Source organism: Polypterus senegalus, chromosome 11 (genome assembly GCF_016835505.1).
Source record: "Polypterus senegalus isolate Bchr_013 chromosome 11, ASM1683550v1, whole genome shotgun sequence".
Classification (NCBI taxonomy): Eukaryota; Metazoa; Chordata; class Cladistia; order Polypteriformes; family Polypteridae; genus Polypterus; species Polypterus senegalus.
The window spans coordinates 100,883,802-100,910,983 of NC_053164.1; the positions used below are offsets into that span (position 1 = coordinate 100,883,802).

Here is a 27,182-nt window from a genome sequence, read left to right on the forward strand (position 1 = left end):
ATGAGAAGACGCAGGGTATAAACAAGACTTTCGATCACTTTGTAACGGAGTTAAAATTGCTGGGAAGGACTGTGCTTATGCAAACGAAGATGAGATGGTCAGGGATAGAATAGTGTTTGGCACAAACTCAGCAAAAGTGCGAGAGAAACTTTTAAGTGCTGGGTCTGAACTAACATTAAATAAAGCCGTGGACATTGCAAGATCGCACAAGATGGTACAAGCACAGCGGAGAACCTTCGATGCATGTACTCTGATTGGCTCACGTGAATTGACTGTGTGAACGCAGTACGCAGACAAAAAGCAAGAGCTCCAAAGAGCGCACAGTATATAGCTTACTGTTGTTTGGCATTGCTCACCACTGTGCTCCATTCTATCAAAAACTTTGTTATTTATGTTCAGTCTTCATAAAAACATTAGATTAAAAATTTTCTTGCCTATCACTACAAACCAAATTGGGTAAGTAACATATACAAAAATATCATCTCTGTGTGAAGTATTCCTTTAACAGTTCAAATATTTCAGTATTTTTTAGAATAAGAGAATAAAGGGTCAGTTCACTAACACGAAAAAAGGTAAAAGCAAGAATGGGGCACTGACTGTCAGATTGATAGGAATAAAAATCCACAGTTATGGGGACTCACAGGACTGAACTTGAGAACCACTGTCCTGTTCCAGTCCTTGGGATGTGGGAGGAAACCTGAATACCCCAGAAACAAAATCCCAAGCAGACATGGGAAGAATATGAAAACTCCACAGAGACTCGTCTGGAGGTAGATTTATGGAAGCAGCAGTGCTAACTGCTGTGTCAGCCAAATACAGTGTGTCTGTAATGTAAGGAAGAAAAAAGATTATAAGAGAATGACAAAAAAGAAAGAATTACACCCCAGAAAGGGCTACACATTTCTGCCGAGAATATTACCCTCTGGAAGTGCTCCTTGATTTTCTAATTTGTTCTAATAAGAAATAAGCCAAACATTTCCTGAAAGACAAAATTTATATACAGAAGTTGCATTTGGTACTGTGACAAATTTATTAAAAAACAAGTCAATAAATGTTATTTTGTATAGCATCTTTTGAAGAAAAAGCAAGACACTTGACAAAAGCACGTAAAATACTGTTGTTACCCATAGGTAAGGGAGTTGATTTACTCGGGTCGCACAATAATTCAGTATCGAGGATTACACTTGCAGCCAGGTGTGTTCAAATTCCATCATCGCTGTCTTACGTGCAGACAACAGAAAGCTTTATGCTGTTTGTACTGAAACTCTTGACGTCAAAAGTGGGGAAAAGAAGATAAACACTAAAGTAATGTTTTACAAGAATGCTTATAGGAAATCAGAGTCGTACATTCATTAAGTAATTATGAGTTGAATATGGGACACATTTGTTGTGCAGTGAACAGTAAATTCTCTTTGTTTAAAATGTCTTCCTTTCATTAAGTGTGTCCTCAGCAAGGAAAATCATCATCCTGACCATTGAGGATTGTGTTGATTCGCACAATAAGCCTCTGCAAATTCTGCATGTTGTCAGCTCTCTCTGCTAGTTTTGGCACCCCCCATTAAGTCATCACCATGCCTTATCATCTAGACTTTTGTTTATCCTAAAAAATTAAAGAAAAGATTAAGCGGTATCTCTGGTCTGGTGGGTCATGCGCCCGGAAGTGTCGATGCACAGGCACAAAGAGAGCACTGTCCCAACAAAGAATGCCACCTCTGTGTGCCACCAGAGATGACCGTTGAGACAGGGAGAGCGAGGAAAAAAGAGAATGGGCAAAAAAGACAATGTCGTTTGTTTATGGAAATCACATGATTATGCATCTCCTATTTAAAGGCCTGTTTGCTACTTCATTAAGGAGGACAGCTGTTCAACACAGGTTAGCCAAAATGAGATTGTGGCTCATTCTTTTGATTGGTTTGGCTTGTGGATATGACTCAGGTGAGTGGGGCTTTAATTTAGCGACATGGATGAGCCGCTCTTTGCATGATCTCCGTATGGCAAACTTACATGGAGCCGAGTCTTTTTTATTGTCTTATTTTTGCAGCAGTGTTTTCTTTTTAGAAGGTGGTACTCAATCAATTTCACTTAAATAAATTAGAAACTATCTGCCTAATGGGAGTTATGCGTTCATTAATATCAATCAATAGCGTTTATTTAATTAAGTGACCTTCATAGTGACTACTGTCTTAATCAAAGCCTACATTGTCATTCAGGGGATTTCAAATAGACGTCCTTGCTTTATATAGTGCCTTTATGCAGAGAACAGCATTGCAAAGTATTTTTTCATGTGCATTATCTTTACTTTTTGATAATGTGAGCACAGGCTAAAGACTAAAGGTGATGCAGCGAGCCAGAAGCGGGGACTGAACTAGCAACGTTTAAATTTTGTGTCAGATATCTCACAGGTCACGCTGCCTCAAATTCAAAAAACATTAATAAATATACAGAAGAAACTACAAAGGTGCACTTCAGTCAAGCTAACTGGTGGTTACAGTATGTTTTCATTTAAAAAGAAAATCTTAAAATGCAGCCCCACAGTTGAAAAGACTGTGTGATTGTGAATGCAGAAGAGAAATAGGCGGTGGCCCTTCTGTTCATTTCAGGCTTGGCTGGTTGGTTCAGGTGTCCTCTGAGTGTTGATCTAGAACTTGAAGCGTTCCTTATTCACTTTCCAAAGACAGCTTATACATCATTAAGCACTTTTTTGTTGTTCCGTAAGTGAGTAATTTGAACGATGCTCACAAGCTGGTTATATTACACAAATGTGCTGAAAGTTGAAGAAAGGGCAAGTAGGGAATAAAAGAGATCGATATACTATATTGTTGAAGTCCCCATCCTTAATGAGGCTTACTGTCTTTTCAGATTTGACCTCAGCTATATGATCTCGAAACATAAATACTAAAATGGCAGTGTTGTGTATTTCTGCTGAGACCTCATCTATTCTTTTAGATGCAAGGCTGCTATCAGCTATATAGTTTATTGTCATGCTTCTCCATCTCTCGCTCTGTTTATATTTCAAAATTTTGTACCACCAAGTAGTAGCCAGATATGTTTATGAATTAATAATAAAAATTATAGTTACAGGTAAGGGCAGCCTGTCATGTGTAGATACAGACATCAGGCAGGAACATTTGATGGGTGAAATACCAGTCCTTCATGCGGAGAACTCAAAACAGTAGCAATGAGTCATTGAGGGAGAGTTTATACACAGGTATACATGCATAATTACACAAAGGGGTTGAACCCAGGTATCCACAAATGGGAGTCAATGATGCTAACCTTTAAATGATCTCATTTATTTCTCCATGTTTGAGCCTGCTTATTCGAGGTCATGTGGCACGAGCAGGGCCACCTTAACATACAGGCACAATGGGCACTGGCCAGGGGCTCCAGGAACATAGGGCCCCACAGTGTTTCTGATGTCTATGTATGTTTTCGTTTTGCTATTAAAACAGGAGCCCCAGCATACAACTTTGCCCGGGGGCCTATGATGCTGTTAAGATCGCCCTGCATGAGCCCGTCCTGACTGCATCTGAAAAGGCAAATGTAGTAAAAACCAGCCCTGAATACAGTGTCAGTCATAACAGGGTACGCTCATATAAATGTCCATACTCATACATATAGGACCAATATTTAAGGTCACCAATTAGTTTGTGGAAACGTGTGAAGAATTTAAACATATGGGGAGAATATACCAAGTCCATTACACTTTCATCTCAGTCCAGAATGAAACTACAGCTCAAGCGTTGTAAATTCACAATGGTGTCTGCTCCACTGCAGAATCCCTCATTCTTTAAATTGATTTTTATTTTAAGATCTACCTTCTATATAGGAGTTTATTTGTCTTATTTTTTCTGCAAACTGCTTACCAAACAATTGATATTATACATAAAAAATATTAAAAGATAGAAATACAACCTGTCAACTGTGGAACCTTCATCTGATATTTCCAGTATTATGGAAATAAGAGATGGTACAGAAAAAAGAGAGGTGCTGGACAGAAGGAAATAAAGTCAGATATGAGAGATGGAGTAAACCAGAAGGTGGATGTAGTTTCAAAGACTGGGCATTTGAAATGAGAAGTGGAGAGATGTAAGAACTATAGTTTAATACACACTGGCAGTTTTTCTTCTATGATGTTTAATGGCCATCTTGCTGCTTATGTTCTCAAATGGTTACATTTTACTCTCACTCAGATTTTCCGGACATGGCTTTATTTCTTAGGTTGTGTCAAGAACAGCACATGTAGCAGTTCTGGTCTTGCAGGAATGTTCATCCTTCTGTCCGACCATCAATTCTAATAACTTAATCAACTGGGTGATTTATATATAGAAGTAAAAAAAAAAACAACATTAATTATATTTTGAACATTTGGTGGTAAAATCCACTTTAAGTGCCCAATTACAATACAACAATTCCTAATTTTAGATGCTAGGCAGACTTTGGGTCTTGCTCAGCGCTTCAAATGATGCCAACAGTAAAAGCTATGAATAAAAATATAACACTTCTGACATTTGATCTCACTACATGCATGGTAGATACCTATGTGGTTAGTCATTACAATGATATTAGAAAATCTGGTAAAGGCTGATAGAGCTCGATGAGTTTATACAAACGTCATCTCTTCCAGTTTTCAACATGGGACACAAATTCTTATCTTTTCGCCAGCTGAGCCTCCAAATTTGTGCACCCAAGTGGTTTTTTGAGGTATTAGCTTGACTGGTGATGAGGGTGAAGGGTGGCAGAGTGATTGAGCTTCTGCCTTACAGCACTGTGGACTTGGTTGCAGTTCTTGGCTAATGTATGTGCAGAGTTTTTATCTTCTCTTTGAGATACAGTGGACTTTCCCTATGTACTCCGTATGCACATTAGGTAATTTGTTAACCATTATTTGCGTTGATTTGAGTGAGTGTAGGTATGTTTGAATGATTGTGATTTATAACAGTATGGCCTTTTGCCCGGAGTTTGTTCCTGCTTCACAATGTTGCCAGAATATACTCCAGATCTCTCTTATCCCGTAACTAAAAAAGTGGAATCAAAAATATGGATTTTCAGTCATCATCTGTTTTACAATTGGCAAGGGATTGAAACATCCTACCTTCATGTTTCCAGATATTCATATAAATGGGTGGCAGAGTGATTTAGTATAAGCTGACATTCTTCTGATTATCAGTAAGGTAAAATACTGCAAAACGTTAATGCGCAGCCAATCTGACACTAGTGAGCTTAAGTACCAAGTTTGAGGTTACTGGCATTGTAGTGGTCACTCCATCCATCCATCCGTTACCGTAATATAATTTTTCATTTTAAAATATAAGCAAATCTAATTTCTATTATAGATGCCTTATTGGCGGAGTCGGGAGGTAGGGGAAGACTACAAGAAACGAGAAGACAAGGTATGTCAAGCTTTTCTTCTTTCTTCCTTTCACAAGTGTTTATACTTCCATTTTTATACTGGCTTGACCTGGAGAGGGCTGTAGGGGAGCAAAGCTGATCTCAGTACGTGTAAGAAAAAAGCCAATCTGCAAAGGGCTACCGGTCCTACGAAATGAATACTTAGTCCTTAAACACAAATACAAAAGTCCACCTGTCCATTATCAAACTTCCTGATTCCATTTTAGTGTTGGAGGCGACTAAGCTTATCCTAATAACATGAAGAGCATAGCAGGAACCAGCTCTGCACTGAATGTTGCTAAATGCAAAACGTTTCAAAGTGATGAATAAAGGAGTTAACATAGCGTATAATGATAGTAAATTAATCAAATTTAAATACAGGGCTTTAGTCTGTTTTACTGCTTGTAATATTCTGCTTATTTTGAAACACACGCCAACATTGACACGGTTGCGCATGAGAGGTTGGGAATCAAACTAAAAGAAGTGGGAGTCCAGGGTGTAGTGTGCAGAGGGGTGCAGAATTGGAGGGTAATGGTGTGAGGAACCTCATCAGAACTGGCTGATGCTAAGAGTGGTGTTCCACAGGGGTTAGTGCTAGGGCCACTGCTATTTTTAATATTTAATATATAATATATATATATATATATATATATATATATATATATATATATATATATATATATATATATATATATATATATAGGAGTGGCGCGCTTTGTTGGGGTGAATGGCGTGTTCTCGTCTAGTGTTTTTATATATATACATATATGTATATATATATATATATATATATATAAATAATTTGGAATGGAATATAAATAACAAGCTGGTTAAATCTGCAGATGATAAAAAGCCAGGTGGATTTCAAAAAATCTGAAATTCGTTGAATCATTGCAGAGGAACATGGACAGCATACAGGCTTGGACAGATGAAATTTAATGTAAGTAAATGTAGAGTACTACATGTAGGAAGTAAAAATGTTAGCTTTGAATATACAATGGGAGGTCTGAAAATCGAGAGTACACCTTATGAGAAGGATTTAGGAGTCATAGTGGACTCCAAGCTATCAACTTCCCAACAGTGTTCAGAAGCCATTAAGAAGGCTAACAGAATGTTAGAATATATAGCACGATCTGTGGAGTACAAGTCCAAGGAGGTTATGCTCAACCTTTATAATGCACTGGTGAAGCCTCATCTTGAGTACTGTGTGCAGTTTTGGTCTCCAGGGTACAAAAAGGACTAAGCAGCGATAGAAAAGGTCCAGAGAAGAGCGACTAGACTGATTCCAGGACTACAGGGGATGAATTATGAGGAAAGATTAAAAGAGCTGAGCCTTTACAGTTTAAGCAAAAGAAGATTAAAAGATGACATGATTGAAGTGTTTAAAATTATGAAGGGAATTAGTACAGTGGATCGAGACTTGTATTTTAAAATGAGCTCATCAAGAACACGGGGACACAGTTGGAAACTTGTTAAGGGTAAATTTCGCACAAACATTAGTGTTTCTTCACACAGAGAACAAGAGACACTAGGAAAAGCTACCAAGTAGTGTGGTAAACAGTAAACTTTAGTGCCTTTCAAAACTAGGCTTAATGTCATTTTAGAAGAATTAATTGGAAAGGACTGACATGTTTTGTTTCGCTGAACGGCCTGTTCTCATCTAGATTGTTCTTTTCTTGGACCATTAATTTGATTCCTTCAGAATATCAAGGTTTCATTAGCTCCTTCCTAGTAAGCCTTCACTTCAATTCACCTCAGACCCTGGCCTTTGTTAAAGTGGCCTTTATTACCCTTCTCTGTAGAGCTCATTTCATAACTCAGGTAGAATGAGCTATGACAAGAAGTGGTCATTTGTATCATTTTTTACAGCCCTTGCCCAGGTCACTTCTGGGCCAGGGTGCTATTTTAGCATCTTTTTGATACTTTTTAGAGGCCCAGACACCCATAACTGGCCATATCTATTTACTAAATTGAGAAGCTGATGATTCCTAAAGTTCATCTCCATGAGCAGTTTATATAGAAGTATGTATTGTATTCTTGTATATTTAAGAAACTGTTTATTGCTCTCTCTATATATAATTTTGCATGGTTTTGTGTCTTTCTGATACTATTTTAAATCTAAGGGTTTTGCTGGCAAGAGTGTTACATAAGAGAAGCCTGTCCTTCATTATAGCCAAATCCTTCACTGGGCTCACCTGCCCCCATTTGTCACACTGGGGAACAAAGACTCCCTCAGGCCACCCGCTCTGTGCTTACTGCATATGCTTATAAGTAGCAGTTTCCTGCTTCTCTGAAATACAATTTCCCTCTAAGGTGGGTCCTAATATATGTGGTCCTGATCATACTGTATATAGAAAAAGTATTCATCTTTTCTCAAATTTGCCAAATGCATACATAAGTTGGATTTAAAATGAACAAACTTTGAGATACTGTACAGGGTTATACTTGTCACATTCAAGAAGAAATGACATTTTTCTGAGAAATGAGATAACACTAGTTCTCATTGCAGAGGCCTCTTCAGCAGAATCTGATAACGGGCATCAGTTCACACTCTATCGAGCAGGAGCTGCAGTATAGACTTTCTTTTCAAAAACAAATAAATAACATGTAGTTAGACGTTAACATTTAATGGATAAGGAACTTTGCAAATAGGTGTGCACATCAATATGCCTCACAATGGACTGGCATCCCAACTTAGCTTTGTTCAAATAATTTCTCGTGGGATGCATGTTGTGCCCCCACTCCCCTGTCAGTCATTAGTAGATTCAGAAAATGGATGTCTGGATTTACTTCAGGTCTGATGGGAGAGTTGAAGAAAGTGCCTAAACTTCAGCTTTGGAAATGATCAGTATGTCTGACTAATAAATGTAATATATTGTCACAAACTCCATAAAGAGCCATAGCAAAGTTTGGGACAGCCATCCATATATTTGGTTTCCTGGCTGCAAATTGCAAGTAAATGATAGCACTGATGTGCACAAACTGGAGTCCAAAACAGAACTGAGGGAATAGGGAAAAGGTGGAGGCTTTTAAAGGTCATGGCAGGAAGTGACATCAAAGGGGCTGGGATCGGAAAGGTCTTTAGCCATAGGCTCGAGCTTATCAAGGGGGCCGGAGCTGGCAAGGCCTTCCTCTATAGGTTCAGACCCGGAAGTGATGTCAACAGGGCCAGGTGGAACTTCCTATGAATGGTCTGCAGGAAAATGAGAAAAAGAGTCAGTGCACTCTGTCACATCCCAGTCAGATTTGGGATTTCCCCCAACCAAGCCCTTTAGCTGCCTCCCATGTGCACCTGTGTGACACTATACAGTGTGTGTGTGTGTGTGTGTGTTTGTCTGGTATACAAATCCACACCATTGAATATATCTCTGACAAATTTTGCACAGATCCCCCTTTTGCACAGCAGAAGACTGTGTAGGTTATTATTTTATTTTTCAAAATTTAGTTGGTGGACAGTACTGGTTGGTGCCCCTAACCCAAGCAGTGCTGTTAGTTAACTCTAATATACATAAAGATTTGGGCACAGAAGGCTAACCAAGCTTTTATGTCATGTGGCAATTCGCTAGGCTTTTCATATAATAAAATGATAGCTTTGTTCGCCTACAACAAGCAATGATGGGGCATTCGACACTGAAAGCTGTCCTCAAGTTGAACTGTGATGTCCGCAGCTAAGAACACACATGGAGGGGTTTCAGAATGTCATACACTCGACTACTACATCTTTCTTACAACTTGCACTCAAACCCTGAAGAAAACACATGAAGCAGGCTGGCTCTGAGCAGACTCCTGTCCTCATCTGTTAGTCTGTCTCTGACCCATCACTGGTCAACATTGCCTGTGTGTTCTCCATCAAAGTATTGTTCACAATAATCTCTATACAAACATTGTGTTTTATCAGCAAAAATGTCCCACTTGCATGTGGCTCTGGACCCCAGTTATCTCTCATCACCCCACATGGCTCTTTTAGCTGTCCTGAACCTTCATGTAGGTGGTTTCATTTTAAGGGGCTTTGTTTGTCCCCTTCATTATCTCATACCCCTGCTTCAACCTTGCTAACATTTATGACAGCAATGTCCATTTAATCCCCCAAATCTCGGATGACCACTTTGAGCTGGTCACCAATAGACACTGCCACAAATAGGAGGCAAGGTTGTTGTTATATAGAAAGCAATATTACTGAGAACACTTTTACTCCATGCAGGATCCTCTGTAGAGAACACGGAAAGTGAAGAAAGGATCCAGACAAGTGAAAAGCGAGGTACAGAATGCTTTTGTTATTCTTACAGAAATCAGCCCAAAAATGCAATAGTAAATATTTAAAGAATTACAAGATATATAAAAAACTTGTTTACTAGTAATTTATCATGTTTTGAGCTTAAAAGGTGGAAATGTGAATGGAGAATTTTTTGCTTATTGCTTATCATTGAAACAGTAATCTGAACAGTCTGCTCTTTAGGTTAGGAAAAGCTTAAAGAAATTGTGAGGAGGTTCCAACTGTATATCTTAATTTAATGTCGATCTTGTTGTTCATTGAAGTTGTGTAGTCAGACAGCTCGGTGGAGCTGCCAGTCTGCTCTCTCAGATGCTTGCTTCTGCGGTTGTGACATCAGGCCCAGGAGTATGAAGGAATATTTTGGGCAAAATTAAACAAATAAATATGCAAATAAATAAAAGTGCTGTGAAATGTGACAATAAATAAATAACAACAACAAGCAATCTGAGTTTTACATTTAAATGTGTCATAAAATACTGCTTATTTCTTTATGCATTTGTTTAATTATTTCTTTGTTTATTTATTTCAGTGACACCACACAAAACATGAAATAAGTCATGAAATGAAAACTGTCACTTTCACTTGTCAAAGGTGAGAGGTCGTGTTCTTTCGAGGACTGTTTTTTGATTGGTGAATCGTCATTAGGGTGGCAATGTTCGGCAATCGACTGCCACTTTTACAGCAAATACTTCAAATGCAAAATCCTAATGAGGCATAGCAGTGTGGTGTGGTGTGGTGTGGTTAAACCCTGAGTTTCTGGGTTCAAATCTCCTGACTGACACTATGTGACCATGAGCAAGTCACTTCACTGTGCTTGTGCCCACCTAGCAGTGGGGTGTAGTGGTTAAGGCTTTGAACTTCAAACCCTGAGGTTCTGGGATCAAATCCCCTTAGAAACACCGTGTAAGCATGAGCAAGTCACTTCACCTGCCTGGGCTCCAGTTAGAAAAAAACTAAGGCAATGTAATCAATTGTAAGTCAAAATTGTTGAAAGTCGCTTTGGATAAAGGTATAATCCAAGTAATGATGAATAAGTAATTTAGAGTCTCTTGAATTAACATGTCCCTTTTTACAATTTTGGACAACTTTTTCTTGCACTTGTATCCGACGTGCCCAACTTTGAGCATACACATGAACCATTGGATTCCCAAATCAAGCAAAGCACATGCAAATGATTCACCCAATCAAAAAGCAGCACTCGAAAGATCCCACCCACTCAACTTTAACGAGTGAAAGTGACAGTTTTCATTCCAGAGCTTATTTTATTTTGCATGGGTGGTCACTGAAATAAATAAATGAAGAAACAGTTAAAAAAATACATAAATAATAAATAAGCAACAAAACATTTCGTTCCACATTAAATTATTTATATACTCACATTCCATGTCATTATTTATTGTCACATTTCCCAGTACTTTTATTTATTTATTTATTTTATTCAAAATATTCCTCCATACAGGAATGTACATTTCTGATTTTTTTGCTTAATTTGTACTCATTTGATTGTGAAAATTGTTAATTTTTTAATAACCAGAAAGCAATTAACAGAGATTTTATAATAAAAATGGAAAGAACAACAACACTCTTAAAAATAGTCGAGTTCTTCAGAGTGATGCCATATTAGAACCATTTTTTTATTTACTTAAAGGCTCCATTCAATAAATAACCTCATGATGGCAACAGATTTGTGAAATGCCAGTAAGTCCTGATTTAAAATGGACCCTTGCTGTATACAATAACACAGGTTAAGTTCAGGTTTTCTTAATCTGTTAGTGTCCTGCTAGGTAGCCTACCAAACCAGGGCCATCTTAACTGCATCATAGGCCCCCGGGCAAAGTAGGGTGCTGGGGCCCTTGTTTTGATAGCAAAACAGAAACATACATAGGCATCAGAAACATTGAGGGGCTGCCATTGCTCCTGAGGCCGGTGCCCATTGTAGTGATAAGTTAAGATGGCCCTGTGCCAAATATTAAAGATTTCAGCTTTATTTACATATTAGAATTTGTTTTAAATCAGAAAGAATAAACTTTGTATGCAAAGAAACCTCTCAGAATGAAATGTTGTCTTGTGAAGCAACCGTTTCTATGAGGAAGCATACAATCCAGTAAAGAATTATAAAGTGCCATTAAACAACCCGTATTGTGAAATCAGTTAAATGGGCGTTTTTTTCAGTTGTATGTATGTTCATCATAAAGTGTCATTTTACAATGTGACATTGTCTGTTTCATAATCAAAGTGAAGTGAAGGTGAGAGCCAATCCAGACAGCACTAGGTGCAAGGCAGGTCCACTCACGCTAACTGTCGCACTCACCCTGAGGCCAGTTTTTACCAATGAACAAAACCTGCATGAACAAGAAAACAGCAGGGAGTGGGGGATTTAAGTCAAAGATCGTTGACAACTGCGCTACCGTGTCGACCACATCAAAATGGTCATTGCTTTTAATGCAATATTTTTAAAAAAGTGAAGAAATTGCAAGTGTCGAATTCCCTGCACTGCATTCTGTTATTCTTTCTAGAAATGGAAAGGAATTTCTGACAAAGGAGAAAGATATCATGATAAGATAGCTGGCGTACGTTATGGAATCAGTCTAAATAACAAAAACACGAAAAGGCTCAAGAGTTAAAACAAAAATGTAGACATTATTAGGCAAAATTGTGTTATTATACAAAAAAAATTGAGAGCTTAAAAATGTGACTTTCGCAGCTAAATTTCCAATGAAATTTTAGGCAGCTACACTGAAATGAGTCTAATTGGCTTGTGAAGGGAATTGGAATGGTAAGGATATAAGTGTCTGAGAAAAAAGCATCCTGTCATTAGTCTGTCATAATACAAAACGTAAAGAATATGTCATGATTAATGATCACTACCAACCCTACATATGCATCCACACTGAAAACAGTATAACCTCCATTCAACTTAAAATAATTAAGGTAATGATTCACACTTAATATTTTCAATCTGAACCAATATAATTCTTTTTATCTTATTGAACCCACAATTTTTAAGTTGAGGCAAATCATTTAGAGTGATTGGGTGCAATTCACATGTTTTATACTGAAGTAAATCTTTTTTTAAGTTGTTGCAATTTAAAATGACTTATTGGTCATAATCTGTTTTTATGCTATTAGAAATATTATGAACATAACACATTCCAATGGTGTACTTATTTAAAAATCTAGTGCAAATACACAAGCACTTTGCAGTGTAAATTTTAAATATACAACAAAAAATGATTAAACGTTTCTACAGCTTTCTTGAAAGTATGTTTTATTATGAGTTCTTATACTGAAAATTAACAGTTGAGAAACAGGGTTACTTACCAGAAATCCTCTGTTATAAAAGTCTGCTGCTGAAAATGACCAGACCTGTATAGCCACGTCCACTCCAGTTGGAAAGCCAGCACGCTGGAAAGTTCGACCTGAAGAATAAAAACAAAGGGCCCCTCCCACACAGCACACAAACACCCTAAAATATTAGGTTAACTGAAATAGGATTTTTATGTTTATCCCCTCCACCATAACTTACTTTGGTGCAAACTATTTTTTTTACTTTGATTGAGATCTGAAACCAAATATTTCAAGCTACAACACTAAATGACTAATCTTAAGTTGCTTGAAAGAGTAAATTTACGTTGAATGAACAACATCAATGCTATACTTTTTTCAGTGCAATCTGCCTCGAATTGAAAGAGAAAGAACAAAGAACAACAAATCCCAAGAAAGGAACGGGATAATTGTTAGAAAAAAAGAAAAATCTAAATCATGTAGATCTGCCCTGGTTAGATGGGCGTGACGACTAGTTTGGTGTCGGCGCCTACCGCTGCCTCCTCCCTAAGACGAACTCGCACACTGAAGATAATCACCGATGGGCTGCACCGCTTCCAAAACTATAAAAATGAGCGTAGGTACTCGAGACGAAGTGAAGTACTCTGCTTCAATGCACTGTTCAAGTTATTCCAACAGATGGTGCAATGCATTCATTTAACCATCCATTTACTTAACTTTTATATTCTAAAACCAAATTTGGGTCAAAGCCATTCCAACAGCAATGAACGCAGCTCAGAGGAGGTGCCAGTCTGTTCAAGAGCACATAAGCTTATACGTCCATTTGAAGTCACTGACCAGCCTAACGTGCATGTCTTTCAGACTACAGAGAAATGAAAACCCTCAGATGTAAGCTCAGAAAGGAGAACATGCAGACATCATATTGCGCTCGAATAGTCAAGAAGACAAGAGCGCTGACTCTTTGTATTTCCAGTAAAATGAGGGGCCATCTCCTTGGTACTTCAGCATTAGCATTATCGTGGCATACTGATCAAGCACTTTTACCTTTAGCATTATAAAGTGGGCCATTGAGCCAATAAATGTATATGTTGCAAATACAAATTTAATTATCCCTTCTCAGTTATCACTTTCCTTTTACTGTTACTTAGAAACAAATTGGAAAATAAAGTTCAGATCTTGGTCCAGGACACAACAAATGTGCTAGACATGCTGAATGATGCTTGGCGTGCTCTGCTCATTTAATAAGATACTAACAGGACTAGTCTCCCAGCAAAACCATCTGAAAATATATTTACCCCATAATGGTGACCAGCTAAAATCTAGTAAGACCCATAGAAAGTTTTTTTTTTTTTTATTTTAAATAAAAGTGGTCTTTGTCCAGATCTTTTGGGATAGGCACTGGCCCTCCAACCTGAAATTATTAAGCAGGTTACAGTTTGGATGAATGCAAGGACAGACTGCTACTACACAAAGAAGATAAATACACATCCAAAATGAGGAGGAAAGAAAGAGCCAACCATGGAGTTTAGGATTGCCAGAGTTAAATGTTTTCTTGAGAAGACAAATCGGTCCACTGGTGATTCTAAACTGAGAGGTGTAGGTTGTGCTGGAATGGTATCCTTGTTTTGCACTCAATGCAGCCAAGAAACAGATATATGGAAGATGGTAGATCTAAACAATTAAGATAAGATAAGTTTATTCTCTACTAGCCAACCCGCGGCATACCATACGCCGCATAATCAGGCCGGTTTTTTAATGATTTTTAAGCACAGGGAGAAAATTAACATTTTAAAAATTGGTAATTTAATAAATCAGCAAGAAAAGCAACATTGTAACAATGCACGGAACGAACCAACACACAATCCTGTGACTGAAAACTGGCGCACCGCCATCGCGCCCTGCCTGCTCATGTGCCCACCTCCAACTCGTCACTTGAGTCGTTGTCGTCTTTGCACAGTCCACATGCACCTTTGACTCATGTAGACTTTTCATTGCTCTGTGCGGTTTTGGCTGCTTTTCTATATATAATTCACCAAGACACCCGACCACGGTAGTAGCGCGAATTGCTGTATGTAGCGTGTAAAACAGTTTGCCATGGTGCACGCGGTCGTGCGTCGTAACCGAAAACTTTTTTTTTAAAAGACTTTTTTAAAGTCTTTTTTAGAGTTTTTAAAGACTGCTTACTTCATTGTGTTTTAACCTCAGTTGTAAAGGATTGTTTTAAGGATCCCATGGGATACCCCTCGCAAACTGTTTTACACGCTGCATATGGCAACTCACCTCCGCAAGAAACATGCCTCTATGAACAGTCAACGTCGCTCGGAGGTACATGTGGCCTCTACGACAGACGAATACACCATTTTTTCCGTGTCGTCGCGTCCAAGTCGGTGGGCGTGGCTCTGCGAGTTGTCGTTGTATCCAATGGTCTTGGAGTTGGTGGGAGTGGCTCCTTCCTGCGTGCGCCATAGGTGTCTTACTTGTCGGCTGCTTAGTGAATCCACGCCCCTTCCGGCCTGCTTTCCATGGGTGTCTTGCCTTAGTGAATTATATATATAGATTGAGCTCAAGGCCGTCTGAACAGCATCATCAGCCCCAGGGCAAAGTAATGTGCTGGGGCCCCTCTTTTGATAGCAAAACAGAAACATCGTGGGCCCCTATCTTCCTGGGCCCAATGCCAGTGCCAATTGTGCCCATATGTTAAGACAGCCCTGCTAGGCAATTCACCAGTAAAAGTAATCAAAAACCAGGAAAAAAGGTTCCCCAGTATAATGCTTCTGTCCGTCTTAGCATATGTTCTAAATCAGGGGTCTCTAACTCCTGTCCTGGAGAGCTACTGTGGCTGCAGGTTTTTATTCTAACCCTTTTCTTAATCAATGGCCAGATTTTTGCTGCTAATTAACTCTTTGCTTTAATTTTAATTGATGCACAACTTAAGAATCAGGCCCCTTAATTATTTCTTTTTTCCTTAATCAGCAACCAAACAATATTAAGACACAAAATGTACCCAACACATAAACAACAACCTGCGTCCATCACACAATAACTGAAAATAAAGAAAGGTGAAGGCCTCCTCAGTAACGTTGATCTACTCAGGTCCACAAAACATTTTGACAGTGCTCTTAAAAAAGAAAATCAACAGTTTTAGAAATGTCTGCCATGGCGGAATAAGCACCATAGATTTAAATAACCGGTTTAATTAGCAACGAGAATTGGCTTCAAGTTAAGAAACTAAATGAAGTGAAGTTGATTGGATTCCCCAACTTAGTTGGTCATCTGTTGGCTCACTTCACATCAAATTTATGTGTAGGTGCCATTTAAGGAAAAAATAATCAATTCAGTGGTCAGAGTCTCAAGAAAAGTCAATTAAAAGTAAGGCAAAAGAAGTTAGTTAGCAGCAAAAACTGGTCACTAATTAAGAAAAGACTTACAACAAAAACTTGCAGCCACAGTAGCTCTCCAGGAGACTGGAGTTGGAGACCCCTGTTCTAGATACTCCTCTGATGATCATGTCAAATAGATGATTAAAAATTTTACCGGACTATGAACCTACATATGTTTTTAAAGTAGCAAGGTGTTGAATTCACCAATATGCATTGCGCAGAATGCAGACAGCTCATTGCACTAAGAAATAAGCCATGTCTAAAACACAAGACAAATATGTTTTAAGGTTAATTTAGGGCACCAAGACTGTAGTTGCTAAACAGAACTTTCCCAGGAGGCACCGGATGTTGGCTCACTTAGTTCATTACCTTTTCTCTTTTATGTCTTCCCCAGTAACTCTAAAATACTGTGATCATGTTTCGGGTTAAGATGAGGATCACCTCACTTCCTGTGCAAATGAGATGCACTGCCTTTTCTTTAACTTCAGCAAAAGAGTTTTGACATTGGCCATTGGTGTTTTGCAGTGTTCCACTGATTCCTTTGGTCTGCCTTCTGTATTTTTTTACATGCCTGGCGATTCATTTTATGACTACTCAGAGAAGCAGATCGTATATATTCACCCAGAGTGTACTTAAATGATTTGCAAAGGAAATAAACATACTCGTAGTATGAAGAAAATCAGCCACGCTCGTCATTTTTGGAAGAAACAAGGTCCAAAGGACACAATTTTGGCCCATGAGCCATAGTTTTGGTAGGTCACCTTTGTCTATAGAACAAACAAGACAATCAGGTAGAGCCATGCTTTTCATAAAGAATGTGACAACACAAACAGTCAAAACGTAGCTAATCAGCCCAAGGTGAACAACACCAAAAACCATACCCATTGTGGACTCTTACAAATGCTGGTTCTTAAATGGCATTTTACTGGTTTGTGTGGTTCCTCACAGCTCCATTATTTGACAGAGAACCATTTAATTCTGGGAAAGGTTCTTTGCATGTGAAATTGCTTCTTTAGACTTTGAAAAGGTCCCTAATATGTAGATAAGGCAAAAATTTTTAATATGTATTTAGTCTACCCAGCAGGATACAACAGATCATGAAAATCCGAGCTTAGCCTGTGTTATTATAAGCAGAAGAGTCCTTGTACAATCAGGGCCCCATTGTTAATTCACATATCTGTTAGTAACTCTGCACCGCCTGTTATTGGTCTAAATAAATGAAGGTTCTTTCTGGAACTGTCATGCAGATAGTTTTTGTGGCAGCCAAAACTAGATCTCCTTTGGCACTATTCTGAAGAACCACTTTGGCACCTTTCTTCTTAAGAGTGTGGACACACACCTTTAAAAATAAAGGTTCTTCAATGGCATATTAAGATTCTTTACTAGGTTATATGGTTCCTCATAGAACTGTTGCTTGACAAAGCACCATTTCACTCTGGGAAGGATTCTCTGGATATGAATTTAGCGCTTTGTGCTTTGAAAAACTTCCTAATATGCACCAAATTAACATCATTCTGGACCAAAATTTTTAATTACCTCTCAGACAGCCTTGGTGTCACAATCCCTCCTAACCCACTAACAGCTGTGTTTGGGGTTCTTCCAGATGGCTTTAAAGTGGAGAAAGACAAACACATTGTGATTGCATTCACTACACTCTTGGCACGCAGACTCATTCTGATAAACTGGAAGAATCCAAACTCTACTCTTTTAAGTCAGTGGGAAACCGATGTTTTATACTATTTGAAATTGGAAAAAATCAAATACTCAGTTAGAGGATCTGTACAGATTTTTTTCAAAACCTGGCAGGATCTAATCAGTAATATTTTAGAATAAGCTCTCAAAGCACAGAGGAAGCAATTATTTCTACATTTCTTTTTCTTCTCCGTTCATCTCTATTGCCCTGTCAAACTCATCAATGTAGGTATGTTTACAAGCCTTAAGCTTTACCCCGTTGGCCATGCTCTCTCTCTCAGGGGCAGGGGTTGACTTGTTCTCAATCCTATTTTTTGTAAAAATTGATTGATTTGTATAGAACAATTACAATAAAATTAATTAAAAAAAAACAACAAAAAAAACTTCTTAATATGTAGAAGTAAAACTTGAAATCTTTAATGTATGTAGGCTACCTAGCAGGACATTATCAAATTATGAAAACCTGGACTTAGCTTGTGTTATTGTATGCAGCAAGAATCCTTTTAAAATCATGTCTTATTGGAATTTCACAAATCCGTTACCATCTATTTGGTTATTTAGTTTATGGAGCCTGTTATGGATCTAAATAAATAAAAGGTTCTTTCTGAACCTTCATGTGGATGGATCTTTTTGGTTTCCCGATGACATTGCTCTGAACAACCACTGTGGCACCTTTACTTTTAAGAGTGCATGGTGTTTTCTTGCAGTGGGTTGGCGCCCTGCCCGGGTTTTGTTTCCTGCCTTGCGCCCTGTGTTGGCTGGGATTGGCTCCAACAGACCCCCGTGACCCTTGAGTTAGGATATAGCCGGTTGGATAATGGATGGATGGATGGATGGTGTTTTCTCTAAGTCTGATACTACATTCAATCGATCCATTATATGAGCTTTCTTATTCTGCCATATCATGCGTAACTGGTAGGCTATCCTGGCTTTACTGGACACAAGATAGGAAATAAACCCTGGATAGTCCATCGCAGATCACATTACACTTTAAATTCACCAACTGACTTCACCTACACTTCAGGACGTTGGTGAAAATCAAGTTAGGCATGGACGCCACATGCAGCCTCTGTGCAGACAGGGGTTTCAATCAGATGCCGCTCTTTGTTTTTGACCACCAATTATTCTTGTTTCTTTTTTTTTTCAGATCACGACACACAAGGCCTTGAAGAGAGAGGTTTGTGTTTACAAAGTTAATCTTTATCTGTTATACAGATTTAACTCATTTCCATGACACCTGACTCTTTGACATACTTTGCATTTTATTTTAAATACGTGGAAAAGATGCAAAGTTCATACAGTAGCCTCTTTACTGAGCTGCCTCAAGTGGATTAAAAGAAACAAAGAAAGATTATTCTTACATCTAATGGTCTGATAATGAGTGAGTAGATAGTGTTTTGAAATATCATTGGAAAAACTGCCCTGTGGGGAAAAAAAAGCATAAACACATTAGTACAACTGTTAATTTAAAATATAAATGGTAAGAAAAAAAGGGTTTGCGTAAAAAAGAAATTGAGGGAGCATTTCATTTTGAAGCTTTGCATACTTTAGAATAATCACTGAAATCAAGAGGTTAACTTGCTCATCACTGAGGCTCTGGATACAAATGCAATCATGTTATTTAAGTCCAAATATACCACCTAACACTGTAAGGCAAACTGTACAGCGCTTTAAATGAAATCATCACTCCCCTTTCTATACCCATTTTGTCACTACCATAGTCACAGGTAGCCAGTTGCATCAGTAACCAGGCCAGGATGCCATTTCACTGAAAGCCCACCTCACACACCCACGGGTCCAGTGATAAAATACCACCAGTTTTCATCGCTCACCCCAAAAACATGCATAGCAGGTTAACCGATGACACTAAACTGGCCCCATACGAGTGAGAATGGTGGCCGTGTGAGCGAGTGTGCCCTGTGATGGACTAGTCCCATGATGCTGCTGTCAGGGCTGTCTTAACAGTATCATAGGCAAAGTAGAGCACTGGGGCCCTTGTTTTAATAGCAAAACAGAAACAAACATAGGCATCAGAAACATCGTGGGCCCCTATGCTCCTAGGGCCACTGCCCCTTGTGCTCATACGTTGAGATGGCACTGGCTGCTGTGCTAGGCTTCGTTTCCCACAGAAAATGCGTGAATGGATGGAAGGCCTGGAATGCATTATACAGATTAAAACAGCACGTCCATTGGAGAGGTCAATTCTAATTTTATCCAGTATTACTTAATAACCCAAATAGCTTTTTAAGATTCCTGCTAAATAAAAAGGGCTAAATGTTGTGCAAAGCAATTAAAAACATTTTTGGAAGAGTTCAGATCAAAGCATCCATTTATTATACACCCTTACACAGTGACAGCAAAGAATTTTACAAAGTAAAGCAACCCGAGCATTTGAAGGGCCGCTGCTGACATTACCTTGTATCTGTTGTAGGAGACGCATCAGCGGAATCAAATGAAAAAGCAGAGCTGCAAGCAAATGGAAAGCGAGGTATGATTAGTTTTTTTTTTTAACTTAAAAAAAGGCTTGTCTGATGGAAAGTGACAAAATTTATCACGGTCATCAATCTGTTTGCTTCAACCACAAAAGCATTTATAAAGGACTGTTTCAGTGAGCTACATAGACTGGAACGTACAAAGCCACCAGCTTAGACAGAAATGAAAGCAATCACATAAAGTATCAAATAATAAAAAAAAAAAACATGAGTATATGCTGGTAGCTCAGTGTCTGTGTTATTAGACATATCTTGATTTGTACTTAGCCAATAAAGCGTGGGGTCCATAATGCTAGATGCCTGTTATTTTGTAGGTTCATATTCTTAATCTCTGTGGTGGGTTGGCACCCTGCCCGGGGTTTGTTTCCTACCTTGCCCCCTATGTTGGCTGGGATTGGCTCCAGCAGACCCCCGTGACCCCGTAGTTAGGATATAGCGGGTTGGATAATAGATGGATGGATGGATGAATATTCTTAGTTGAAAGGAGTGCTCTCCATTTGGAGTTGTCCACGTTACCCTTTTGAGCAAATTTTGTGGTGGTGATAAAAGGCCAATCCAGGATACCGAATTAGACGGAGAGATACTTTACTGAGTGTAAACTGATTCAAATTAGTGTTGACAAAGCTTTAATGAAATGACGTCAATCACTCTTGGGTCATTGGAAACTAAAAAAAAAGCTAAAGTCTTATACTTTCTTTAAGGTTTATAGTGAAGAATTGTCCCAGACAAAGCTTGAGTAAAAACACCGTCCTCTACGTAAGATATTTTATTACACCAGCTAGGGACTGACACAGGAAGATACATGTGGGAAATGCCATTGCTTACCAACTAAAGCAGCTGAAATGCCATAGCTTGACAGCTGTAAGACAAATAAGAGAGACACACACATTATAATGTTACATTATATAGATAGAAATAAAAATCCCATGTGGGTACATCGAGTCTGGCATAAATTGTAATTCTGAAAGAGCTAGTCAAGGTGGTGCCTGAGTGACTGCTTGGACTTTCTGGAAGCATAGAAACAAAAAGCAGGGCAGGTAGGCATCCTTACTTGCTGTAGTGATGTGTAGTCAGATAATTCCAAAGCCTTTACTGGTTGGAGAAATTTGCTTTACGTTTGAAATTATGTCAGCAGGGCAGCACGATGGCGCAGTGGTAGCGCTGCTGCCTCGCAGTTAGGAGACCTGGGTTCACTTTCTGGGTACTCCCTGCGTGGAGTTTGCATGTTCTCCCTGTGTCTGCGTGGGTTTCCTCCAGTTACCTCTCACAGTCCAAAAACATGCAGGTTAGGTGCATTGGCGATCCAAAATTGTGTGTGTTGTACCCTGCAGTGGGCTGGCGCACTGCCCAGGGATTTGCTACTGTCTTGCGCCCTGTGTTGGCTGGGATTGGCTCCAGCAGACCTCCATGACCCTGTGTTAGGATATAACGGCTTGGATAATGACTGACTGATTATGTCAGCATCATGAGTTTCCAGAAAACGCTAGCAGAAATGTAATAGTTTTAATAACCCAGAGTGGCATTTCACTGCTTAATGTTTTATAAGTTAAGTAGGTGGGGAGAGCTTGAAATCAGTTCTGAGGTAAACTAGCAGCCAATGGAGTAACATGATCACACTGTGCATCCCAGCTTATTATTATGATGCTTGTTTCAGCAATTTGAATTAAGTGTGAAGAAACACTTTCAAGTGCTTTAATTTATACCATTATACACTAATCAAGGCTGTTTTATCCGTGTTTTGAAGAGCAAGATATAGCATTGAAGTATGTGCAATTATTAATGTGGACAAAACAAAGCTTTGCTAGTCAAGGTATTAAAAAAATCAGCATGGTGGCACAGGTTGAAGTGCTCCAGATCCCTGGGCTCAAATCCAAGCTGACTGCGTGGATTTTGTTTTTGGCCCCATGGCTGCATGGCATTTTCTTCAGTGATCCTCTTTCCTTCCCCATCCCAGAAAGCTGCATTCGGAATGGACTGGCAACTCTAAATTATCCCAGAGTGAGTAAGCCCTGTAATGGACTAGCATTCAGTCCAGGTTTGCTTTCGGCCTTATGCCCAATACAGCCATGACCCCGTAATGAAATAACTGGTGCTGGAAAAGGAATGAATTGATACAATTTGAGGCATTAATAACTGGAGCTGATAAAACTATACAGTATAACAATCAGGCTGAAAGAAGTGCATTTTTCAGTGAATAAATGGTTTAGATAGAACGATAGATAGATAGATAGATAGATAAATAGATAGAACGATAGATAGATAGATAGATAGATAGATACTTTATTAATCCCAAGGGGAACAGCAGCATACGGATAAAAAACAATATTAAATTAAAGGGTGATAAAAATGCAGGTAAAAACAGACAATAACTTTATGTAATGTTAACGTTTACCTCGAGTGGAATTGAAGAGTCGCATAGTGTGAGGGAGGACGATCTCCTCAGTGTGTCAGTGGAGCAGGACAGTAACAGCAGTCTGTCGCTGAAGCTGCTCCTCTGTCTGGAGATGATTCTGTTCAGTCCCATCCACTATTAAATTTATTGAAACAATTAACTAAAGATGAGTATCATTATGTTTCAGTCGAACTGAACCTGACTGTCATTAGAAAATGAACAAAAATGAGTACCAGAGCAGCATATTTTATGATCTCAGCTAACTTTGACTTTTATACAGTTTACAAAAGCATTGTGTCTGTGTAGGTGACATAGCTGCAGATTGTGACTATGAGAATGACACAAAATAACATTAGCCCATCGATTTCTTAGACCGGCACGCTCAAAACTCTTCTAACACATCTTACTACATAACTGATAATAGCTGCGGATATACTTTACTTGTATTTAAAGCTATTTTAAATAAGATAGTGATCTTTTTATTTTATTCCAATGACTATTATTCTTTCTGTTATTTCAGATATGGCAGCTCAAGGCTCTAAGGAGAGAGGTTTGTGGTTAAAGTGCTGATTACTATCTAACTGTTAAACAAAAAGGATAATTTAATAACTTGTTCTACCTTTTTAAAAAAATTTGCATTACATTGCCTATCAGTTTTAATGTTTCTAAAATATGCAAAATTTGCACAGCAAGTCCCTTTATTGTGCTGCAGCACGTGGACTTATTTTACAAAATAAGTTGGAAGAAAGGGCTGATGATCTTCTTGTTGTGTGAAAGTCTGAAAGTGAGTGCGTTAAAAGGTCTTTAAAAAGTAGAGAGATACAGACTTGGAAGAGTGGCGCCATGCAAACTAAAGCTGAAAATGTTAAGAATTTGAGTGGTAAAAAAAAGAAAATATAACGAGAAACGGTTACAAAGCTTTTAAACTACAAAAGGAATCAATGGAAGGAATTTAAAGTAGTGTACTTGAATTGTAAGGCTTTATGCTTATTTATACATTAGAATGCTTAATAAACAGCAAAGTCTGCAGGGTCAACTGAAGAGTATAAAATTGTCTTGTTTTTTGGTCCTGATTTAAAATTCACTGCCTTAGATTTTCAGCTACTTCAAAACAAGCTATGAAATGTAAGTTGATGGAAGGATGGAACAGAAAGATGTTAAAAGTTATTCTGTGTATATCACTATCAATATGACAACAAAGAATTGTATAAAGCAACAAATAACATAATGGTACAAGATTAGTCTACCTGCTGCTGCTAAGACTGCTTTTGCTTATCACAGGAGTCATTTCAGCAGAAACAGATAACACGAAGGAGCTGCAAGCAAATGGAAAGCGAGGTATTTCAATTTTCTTGTTGTTTGTTTCCTAAACATTGATAAATCTATGTACATACCCCACAACAACAATTTAATTTCATGAAACACAAAGGACTTGGGGGCGGCACGGTGGTGCAGTGGGTAGCGCTGCTGCCTCGCAGTTAGGAGACCGGAGTTCGCTTCTCGGGTCCTCCCTGCGTGGAGTTTGCATGTTCTCTCCGTGTCTGCGAGGGTTTCCTCCGGGTACTCTGGTCTCCTCTCACAGTCCAAAGACATGCAGGTTAGGTGCATTGGCTGTCCTAAATTGTCCTTGGTGTCTGAGTGTATGTGTGCCCTGCTGTGGGCTGGTGCCCTGCCCGGGGATTTGTTTCCTGCCGTGCGCCCTGTGCTGGCTGGGATTGGCTCTGGCAGACCCTAATGACCCTGTGTTAGGTTGGACACTGACTGACTGACAAAGGACTGGTTCGGTGTGCTGCACAGACTGAAATGCAGCGCCAACAACCAATACACAAATTATCTGGAATCCTAAACTTTTGGACAAGAAGCATGTATCATACACTGACACCTGCTCATTTGGTGAGGTATCCATGACACAAGACAGCGTGTGGTTTAGGTGCTCTTAAGAGGACTGCTTACTTCAGGCTGAGCTTACCATGCTGAGATTACATATTGGAACAATTGTTACCTGGGAAAGACTTTTCACAACAGTAAAGGATCCTTGATCAAATTTAAGGACATTTTCTTGGGTATAACAGGTTCATAGGCATACAGGCCGGGATCAAAAAAGGTGGTATATATTTTCTTAGGGTATCTTAATCTGTAAATAAAAAAGCCAAGTTCTAGTAGTTTGTGTTAAGGCAGATTTGAATAAGCACCCCTAAATACAATGCAGAAGTTAAAACAACACCTTCATATACAGTATAGGTTTAGTGTAGGGAGTACATTACATATCAAAAGATCATTATTTAACAAAGAAATCAGCTAAATTGCAATAGCAAGAGAGTGATATTTCAGAAGAGTGAAACATATACTCCCATAGAATGTGAATACATGAAGAAACATAACCCACTTGTGGGCTCGTGCTTGCTTAAAGTGGAGTTTCAAAAATCCAAAAATCTAGCGGTCACTAAATGCTTGTTTAGGTATCCTGCGTTTACGTGCATGAAACTCTCCAGGAAAGCGTTCAAGCTTGCAGAAGTGATGTATGAAGTGAAGCGAAAGTGCGGGTCGGAGCTAAAACGTGTTGTACTGTAATAATGAAATGATGCCACTTATTCTGTATGCCTTCGCCAAGACATAACAATTGGCTTTATGTTGAAATGGAACTAAAATATATATATATAAAAAAATACTTTCTAAAAACCACACTTATATTAAGTTAAAAAGTGTAGTAAAAAGTGAAAATGTTTCTCATACATCACTCGTAAGATAAAAGGGTGCGCGGTTTTGCTAAGATTTTATTGATTTATGAAAAGCACCCGTGCTTTTACTTTAAGAGTGATGTATGAGAGGCTTATTTTTTACTTTTTACTATACTTTTTAACTTAATATAAGCGTGGTTTTTAAAAAGTATTTATATATATACTAGCAAAATACCCGCGCTTCGCAGCAGAAAAGTAATGTGTTAAAGAAGTAATGAAAAAGAAAAGGAAACATTTTAATAATAACGTAACCTGATTGTCAATGTAATTGTTTTGTCACTGTTGTGAGTGATGAGTGTTGCTGTCATATATATATATATATATATATATATATATATATATATATATATATATATAAATATATATATATATTTACACACACACACATAAACATATATATATACATATCTATACATATACACATATATATACACACACACATATATACATACATATACATACATATCTACATATATACACACACATATATACACACAAATACATATATATATATACATACACACATACATATATAAACATATATATACATATACATACATATCTACATATATACACACACAGCTATTTCGTATCAGTGCAATACGCTGCTTGTTAAAACGGATGACTCCCGCTCTTACGTGCAAGTCTGCGTGGATATTATGAACTATCGTATTTGTTCAAGTTCTATTTAAATTTTAGATAGAAGGATTTTTTATTTAGTCGACAGAAATATCTTTGGTAGGAATGGTAAAAACAGACAGGAATATTATTCCTGAATAAATCAACTTAAACCTTAAACAACTTATAATATTTTGCTCTCCATAAAAATATATCCTGTCTAAATTATACAAGTTAGAAATAAAGTAAACGTTGAAAGAACAAACATTCAAATTTCTTTACTCTTATGTAATTTTATATAAAAAATAAACTTAGATTTTAAATATCCCAAAAGATTTTGCTCTCCATAAAAATATATCCTGTCAAAATTATACAAATTCAAATATGAACATGCTGCATAACAAAACCTGTAAATATAAATAAAATGTGTTCTTTTCAGCAATAACAAATCAAATCATTCAGTTGTCTTTGCTCATATGTCATTTTAGAGCTGGACGCCTGGCATCTTTTTTGGCCACAGGTTTGTTTCTGTTTGGTGTGAGGTTCTGTGTTGTGGAGATTCTCAGGATGGATTGCAGGTGCTCATCAGTGAGGCGACTCCTGTGTGCTGTTTTGTTAGTCTTTATCACTGAGAAGAGCTTCTCACACAGATATGTGCTACCAAACATGCAAGGCAGCTGAAGCGCTGCATTATGGGATCTGTAGTTTATTGTGTTACCAGCGCTTCATATACCCGGGCCATTAATAACAATAATACAGTATATAAAATGATCTCGGGCGGATATAATTACACGGATGTGGCCCGCGGCCCTTGAGTTTGACACATATGGACTAAATAGAACTTGAAAAGATATATTTTTTAAAATGTGATCGCGTAATTCAGATAGAGTTGACGCACACTACAGCCTGCATGCCTCAATA

General features: G+C 38.2%; 1 protein-coding gene across 3 annotated transcripts in view; it reads left to right on the top strand.

Moving 5' to 3' along the window:
* The first annotated feature begins 1,766 nt into the window (after positions 1–1,766).
* Positions 1,767–27,182, top strand: part of LOC120539373 — a 52,588-nt gene continuing 27,172 nt past the window's right edge. The window contains exons 1-7 of one of the 3 annotated variants that reach the window (XM_039769375.1): positions 1,767–1,935; positions 5,337–5,393; positions 9,593–9,649; positions 19,169–19,198; positions 20,453–20,509; positions 23,426–23,455; positions 24,187–24,243. In XM_039769375.1, the coding sequence (XP_039625309.1) occupies positions 1,782–1,935; positions 5,337–5,393; positions 9,593–9,649; positions 19,169–19,198; positions 20,453–20,509; positions 23,426–23,455; positions 24,187–24,243 (442 nt within the window). In that variant the 5' untranslated portion in view covers positions 1,767–1,781. The remainder of the gene's footprint in view (positions 1,936–5,336; positions 5,394–9,592; positions 9,650–19,168; positions 19,199–20,452; positions 20,510–23,425; positions 23,456–24,186; positions 24,244–27,182) is intronic. The other 2 variants (XM_039769376.1, XM_039769377.1) reach the window with 2 other exon arrangements.